This window comes from Nannospalax galili, unplaced genomic scaffold (genome assembly GCF_000622305.1).
Source record: "Nannospalax galili isolate Female #2095 unplaced genomic scaffold, S.galili_v1.0 scaffold389, whole genome shotgun sequence".
NCBI lineage: Eukaryota > Metazoa > Chordata > Mammalia > Rodentia > Spalacidae > Nannospalax > Nannospalax galili.
Window position 1 is genome coordinate 2,666,544 of NW_008360310.1, and position 7,066 is coordinate 2,673,609.

Genomic DNA, 7,066 nt, shown 5'->3' on the forward strand with positions numbered 1-7,066 from the left:
GGGGGGGGGGGGGAGCTGGCTCTATGTCTACACTACTGGGTGAAAGTGCTCCCAGCACCCATGAGTGAGCACGGCACAGACCAGGTGCTCACTAATGCTCACCAGAGGCAGGTGAGTCCATGGCCAAGAACATGGTGTTTTTATGAAAAAAATGCTAAAAAGATCCGGTGTTCTTATAGATCACCACGGGGCAGCTATGGCCAGGTGACCCATCCAAGCCTGAGACTAGAGATTAGAGATGGTGTCATCAGAGTAAAGTCCAATCAAGTCCTTTTCTTTTTTTTTGGTCTTCTTGAGAGAGGGTCTCCCTGTAGCCCCAACTGTTCTGGAACTCACTAAGTAGACCAGGCTGGCCTTGAACTCAGAGATCCCTTTGCCTCTGGTCTCCCAAGTGCTGGGATTAAAGGTGAGCACCACCAGGCCCCATTAATCAAATCCTTTTCAAAAGATACCAAAATTAAATTCATCCTTCCCTCCTAATTTCTCCTCAGTAGCAACTCACAGATGCTCACAAGATACTCTGATTCTAGCTTCCTAGAAAATTGCAAGGGGAATCCAACAGCTTTGAATATCTAAACCAGATGGGATGCCTAAACTGGGAGGCTAAATCCCCTGTGTGTCACCTGGTTAAACTAAAGGCCTGATTCAATTCTGCCCCCATTGGTAACTTAGAGGAAATACATCAAGAGTCCTGGGGACATTCCACTGAAAGGTGAAAGGCTGAAAGGTGGCTGGCTCTAAGTGTAAAGAAAAGCCTAAAGGAAAGACATTTTCACCTTGTGGTGCTCAGTGACCACACCACCAGAACCTGGGTTGGGCACAATCACCTGCATCCTACAGGAAGAAACTAGTGGTTCCAAGCCCAGGATCCTTTGTTGAATAAACCACAAGACAGGGGGTTAGAACTCCCTTCCAGACACCCTGGTAATTCTCATTCCACTCTGGGATTACAGACAACTCCATGGAAAGCCCCAAAGGGTGTCTGTTATACCTCCACAGTTTCACCACATTAAAGTTTGTAAAAGAATTCCAGTGTTCAGGAGGGACATTCATTCAACAGAGGCCTCCCTAGGATTAAGGAGCCTCCACTTTGTATTTTAGGAATTGCCAAGGGATGACAGTCTCCCATCAAGAGTTAACTCCTACCTTAGGCAGAGAAACTTAAGTCGCCAAGATTCTGCTAGCTCAAAGACTGTTTCTAAATAGAGTAACAGTGCGTGGTGTCACATGCCTTTAATCCCTGCAGACGCAGGTGGATCTCTGTGAGATTGAGGCGAGTTCCAGGCCAGCTGGGGCTACAGGGAGGCCCTGTCTCAAAAAGCCATAAAAACACAGATATAAACAACCTGAATTAAAGTGCGAGGCCACATCCCAAAAGACTAGAGAGCAGCCATTTGCCAACTGTAAAACTCCGCTAAGCCAGGAGTCTCCACTCCCCTTCCAGTCGGAGGTTCATCCGCTGGGGTTCTGGAAACTTCAAGGTGGCAATCCGTCATCTCAGGTAAGCACTCAGGACCACCAGAATGAGGCGGAGGGATAGGAACAGGCTCCACGCCCAGAACGGGGCCAAAGCATTTTCTCTAAAGTTATGTCCCCAGCAGACGTTGAAATTTCAAATCTGCAGCTGAGCAACTCTCACAGCTCTAACACAAGCCTCAGGACCTCCCTGGCTCCCCTGCCCCATACCCAGACCATTCCTCCCTCCTCAAATCCTGGCCAATCCCCTAATACACAGCATTTGAGAAACTCAATTCTGCCCGAGAGCGCCCGAAGCCTGGCTGGGGTCCACCCCCGCCTCCACACCCCGAGGCGGGGAGAGTGAGGCTCCGGGCAGGGCTGGAGGCTCTTTCTCATGTAAATGACCCGCCGTGGGGAAGAGAGAGCTCGCTTTTGCAGGAAGCTACTGCCGGTGAGGCGGACGCAGGCAGGTCGGAACAGCAAAAAGTTCCTTTTCGCCGAAACAAAAATAAAATCTCAGGGAATCACGGGGTAGGAAGTTTGGGCGTGTGGTCCTCTCCACATAACTTTAGGGCAAACCAGAAACTACTACCCAAAATCCGCCCCCAGCTCGGAGGCGGGCCCGGGGACGCAGGCGGGGCGGTCCCCAGGCCCATCTGTGGGGGTGGGGGGGAGCGCCCCTCACCGAGTCTCAGTTCCGGGCAGCTCAGTTCCGGGGAGGGGGTGCGACGGGCCAGTCTTTCTGAGCCTTTTTCCCGCTCCTTCCTGGGTCGCCTTCTCTGACCTTCCTCCGAGGGGCACCACAAGAAACCAATTGCCTCCCAAACACGTCCTTAAGCACCCGAGGGCCGGACTGCCCCACGAGGCCACAGGCCTCCTCCCCCAAACTGGGTTCTCCCCACGTGCTCCAGCCGGAACTCCGGCTGCAGAAGGGGGGCTCCCACGTGGGCCCAGCAGTCTTTGACTACGTGCGGGGCTTCCCGCCCCTCTACAAGCCAGGAAGATGGGGTCGGGGGGCGAGGTGGGGGAGCGCGTGCAGGTCGCAGGGAGGTGGGGACCCTGTGGTGCACGCACCCGAGCCTCGCACGCGCGCTCCAGCCGGGCTGTTGCTTAGCGGACGTGGCTTCTCGCGCCCAGGACCTTCCCAGCTACTCAGACTTGTCCACGTCCCCAGCCCCAAAGGAGGAAACGGGTCCCCAGCAAAATCCAGACTCCCGGAGACCATGCAACTTTGTCGGGAGACCCAGCCACCCCCGCTGGTACGGACTCACCTTCTGCACTTGGTTTTGGTTAAGCTCTGTGAATAAGCAGGCGATCATATGCGAGGCGATCATCCTGCCGCGGCGAGACGGGGCCGAGCTGGGAAGCTGAGGCGCGAGCTCTTGTAGGGCAGCGGGAGGCGCGGTACCAGCGCCCTGCGCTCAGGCGGGGGTATTCGGTTGGTTTCGAAGACTCCAGGAGCTGCACAAGGAAGGCTAACGACGATGGCACTCCAGCCAGGGGTCCCTGGTCTCCAGAAACCGGTTCTTCGGAGTCACAACTGTTAGGAGGTTCTAAGTCTCGCTGTTGGGGACGCGTCTTGTGGTCTTCGCGAAGTCCAGGCGCTAACTTAAGCCACAGGGTCACCAAGGCTCAAATTGGGAAGAATGACAGTCGGCTCCACTGGGACGATCACGCCTCTAAGGGTCACACGCGTGATACTCCCGCCCTCGGATCTCCTAAGTTGGGTAGCACACTACTACCAGTGAAGTCCCGGACTCTAGCGCCGGAGTTTGGAGCAACAATGTGGCTTATTGAGAGACTGCCGGCTCTGGGGCCGCCCCGGGCAGTGACGTGCGCGCGCTCATTGGCTGTGAGGGGAGGGTGTGTGCGCCTTCGGGCCGCCCCCAAGCGCGGCACAGCCAATCAGCGCGCACAGCCCGCGGGCGCGGCCTCTCCCACACCCGAGCGGGCGGCTGAAGAGGCGCGCCTTGGGCTGGAGGCGGGGCGGGGCACCGAGGTTGGGACGTGTGTTCCGTGGCTAGAGCCTGGGACTCCAGGGCGCATGAGCCACTGCCGCGTCAGGCTGGCTTCGGGTGGGGGGCGCGTGATCGCGGACCCAAGAGGTGGGGCGACTGGAAAGACAAGTGACTGCACACGCCCTGGGCGGGCAGGGACATAGCCTAGTATGTGAGGATCATGTGAGGGGGCTGCCAGGGCCCTATTACAGGTTTGAAGCATCTTGATTCTCATCCATTTGTAGCTCAGCGGGTCAGCGCATCGCTGAGTCACTGAAGCCATTACAAGTCAACTCATCTTAACCTTCACACTGATGGCATGTGGGTTTTACTAACCCCGTTTTACAAATTAGGAAACTGAGGCACCCTACTCTTAAAGAAATTTGCCCGTTACCTCACTAACAAGTGGCAGATGGAGATAGGAACAAGTCTCACTTATTGATGGCATTCTCTTTCCCATTATCCTATCCAGTCTCTCTAGGAATCAGGAAAGAAGGCTAGAGAGAAGCCTGGGATGGAAACGTGGAAGGAGAAAGTGGGTGGATAGTAAGGGGGCAACTGCTTGATCATGGGCTGGGGAGAAGAGGGAATGGAACGGCAGTGCCAGATTCAGCTCATGCCTGACACTAGACTCCAAGTTTGCATACATGGATAGAAGCTGACAATGAAGTACCCACCAAAATTGACAGGTTGGTGCTGGTGGAGAATGTCAAGCCTAGAGTTGGAAAGGGAACACTGAGAGAAGGGAAAGTAGGTGGGGTTCTATGGAGTTTCTCTCAGTAGTGTGCTATCTGAAATGCATAGAGACATTGTTACACAAATAGTGAAAGCTCTTTGTTGAACAATTGGAATCTATATATGATCTGGGTGTGGTGGTGCACACCTGTAATCCCAGCACTCAGGAGACAGACAGAAGAATCACAGATTGCAGACCAGCTAGGCTACATAGGAAGACATCTAGAAAAGCAAAAATAAATTCAGGGCAGGCTAGTGATGCATACCTTTAACAGCACTCAGAAGGCATGGGTGGGCTGATCCCTGAATTTGTGACCAGCTTGGTCTACATAGTGAGTTCCAGGCCAGCCAGGACCAGACAGTGAGATGCTGTCTCAAAAAAAAAATAAAATGAAATAAACTCACAAAACAAAACCCAATATATGGATAAACGGGTAAAGACATGCACGATGTTTCAGCAGATCTTGAAAGCTGTGTACCCTGCTCAGCACCAACTCTAGACTGAGCCCAAATGCTTCGACGCCAGTCATTGTTATGCTCCACATGGCAGATCTATGCTCTCTCCTCTTCCCTGCCCTCATCTTATACTCTGTTCTCTGGGATGTGGGGGAAATTGATCACGTCCTCCATTTGGACACATCTTCCATACCCAGTTAGAGCCAGATATTTTGCTCTGTTGGTTTCCAACTAACCTAAGTCCCCCAAGCTCCCCCTCCATCTCCCAAGTGGTAAGAGCCACCACATCTGGTTTGTGTCATGCTGGGGATGGAACCTAGGGCTTCCTGCATCCTAGCCAAGCACTCTATCAACAAGCTACAGCCCCACTGGATCTTCTCTGTTAGGAACTGCTGCAGTATTCCAGAGCTGCCTTCTACCCCATCTTCGAAGGGGTTACATTTTCTTCCTAGTCCAGCCCCTTCCCTGACTATTATATCATCTACATACAGTAAACTCACAAAGGTAAATCTACAAGCAAGGACCTCTCCCAGAGTCCCGACCTTCCTCTCCAGCTGCCATCTGTCACCCCTACTGAAGAGCCTAGCATCCATCTCACACCTAACATTTGTGAGGCTGAACTCAGCTTTTCTTCATAATGTTTTTTATTTGCCAGTTGTCTCAGAAAATGGCATTGCCATTCCCCTGAAGTCATCCATGATTCCTTCCTATCACTCATCCTCACATCTACTCAATGCCATCAGCCAGCAGTCGATCTGACTTAACAAAGATGCCAGTCCCTGGCTGGACACTTCTCTCCATGTTCTTGGATACTTCCTGTCCAAGCCACCAATAACTCTGCCAGAGCACACACTACATCACCTGCTACAGCCTCTGTTTTTGCCTACTTCCATGCCTGCCTTCACCTTGACCCCTATGAGCTCTTCTCACTCAGAAGCCAAAGGAACTTGTTTAGAATACAAACCAGAACTGGTTGTTGTGGAACAAGCTAGTATCCCCAGCACTGGAGAGGTAGAAGTAGAAGGATCAGGAGTTCAAGGACAGCTTGAACTACAAGAGACTGTCCAGATAGATGGATGGATGATAGATAGATAGATAGATGATAGATAGATAGATAGATGATAGATAGATAGATAGATAGATAGATGATAGATGATAGATACATAGATACAGATAGATAATAGATAGATGATACATACATACATACGTAGATAGATGATTGATTGATTGATTGATGATGATGATAGATAGATAGATAGATAGATAGATAGATAGATAGATAGATAGGTGATAGATTCTGGATAGATACCATATTGTCTTTTTCTGGCTCAAAACCATTGATGGCTTCTAATCGTAAAATAAAATTCAAACTCCTGACAAAGACCACTGGAAATAACTTTTACTTCTAGGTTGGAGAGATGGCTCAGCAGTTAACAGCACTAGCTGCTCTTCCAGAGGACCTGGGTTCAATTCCCAGCACCCATATGGTAGCTAACAGCCATCTATAACTTCAGTTCCAGGGGGTCCAACATGCTCTTCTGGCCTTCATGGGCATTGCATATGCATATGGTGGACTTACACACTTTATACATTCAGGTAAAACATTCAAACACATAAAATTTTTAAAAAATTTAAGAGAAGTTTTACTTCTAAGCAGGTATAGTGGCACACTCCTTTAATCTTGGCACTCAGGAAGCAGATGCAGGAAGATCTCTGTGGGTTCAAGGCCAGCCTGGTTCACATAGTGAATTCCAAGCCAGCAAATGCTACATAGTGAGACCCTGTCTCAAAAAAAAAGTGGGTTTTTTTTTTCTGTTTTGTTTTGTTTTTATATTTTATTTATTATTTTTTGAGACAGGGCCTCCCTGTAGCCCCAGCTGTTCTGAACTCACTAAGTAGATCAAGCTGGCCTTGAACTCACAGGGCTCTGCCTGCCTCTGCCTCCCGAGTGCTCGGGACCACAGAGGTGTGCCCCCACACCCGGCTCTTTCTTCTTCTTTTTAATTTTTAAAACATTATTATTTTTTATTGTATGCGTACACAACATGTATTGCCTGCGTGTAGGAAAGTGCACCCCTCTTGTGCAGTGCACGTGCAGTGCAGAAGAGGCTGTCGGATCCCCAGGGACTGGAGTTACAGACAGTTGTTAGCTGCCATGTGGGTGCTGGGATTCCAACCCCGGTCTTCTACGAGAATGGCCAGCGTTCTTAACTGCTGTGAGCTATCTCTCCAGCCGCTCTTTATGGCATTTTCACTCTTATGTCTCAGTGTACTTTGTCTGTCCTCCATCATTCCCTCCTTCCATTTTCCTCCCCCAAAGAAGGCCTTCTCTCTCTCTCTCTCTCTCTCTCTCTCTCTGTCTCTGTCTCACTCTCACCTTCTCTCTCACTCTTTCACACACACACACACACACACACACA

General features: G+C 50.8%; 1 protein-coding gene across 2 annotated transcripts in view; it reads right to left on the minus strand.

Moving 5' to 3' along the window:
- Positions 1-3,218, minus strand: part of Hk2 (hexokinase 2) — a 63,577-nt gene extending 60,359 nt beyond the window's left edge. Inside the window, exon 1 of one of the 2 annotated variants that reach the window (XM_029559429.1) lies at positions 2,730-3,218. In XM_029559429.1, the coding sequence (XP_029415289.1) occupies positions 2,730-2,792 (63 nt within the window). In that variant the 5' untranslated portion in view covers positions 2,793-3,218. The remainder of the gene's footprint in view (positions 1-2,729) is intronic. The other variant, XM_008824729.3, reaches the window with a different exon arrangement.
- Between the last annotated feature and the right edge of the window lie 3,848 nt (positions 3,219-7,066).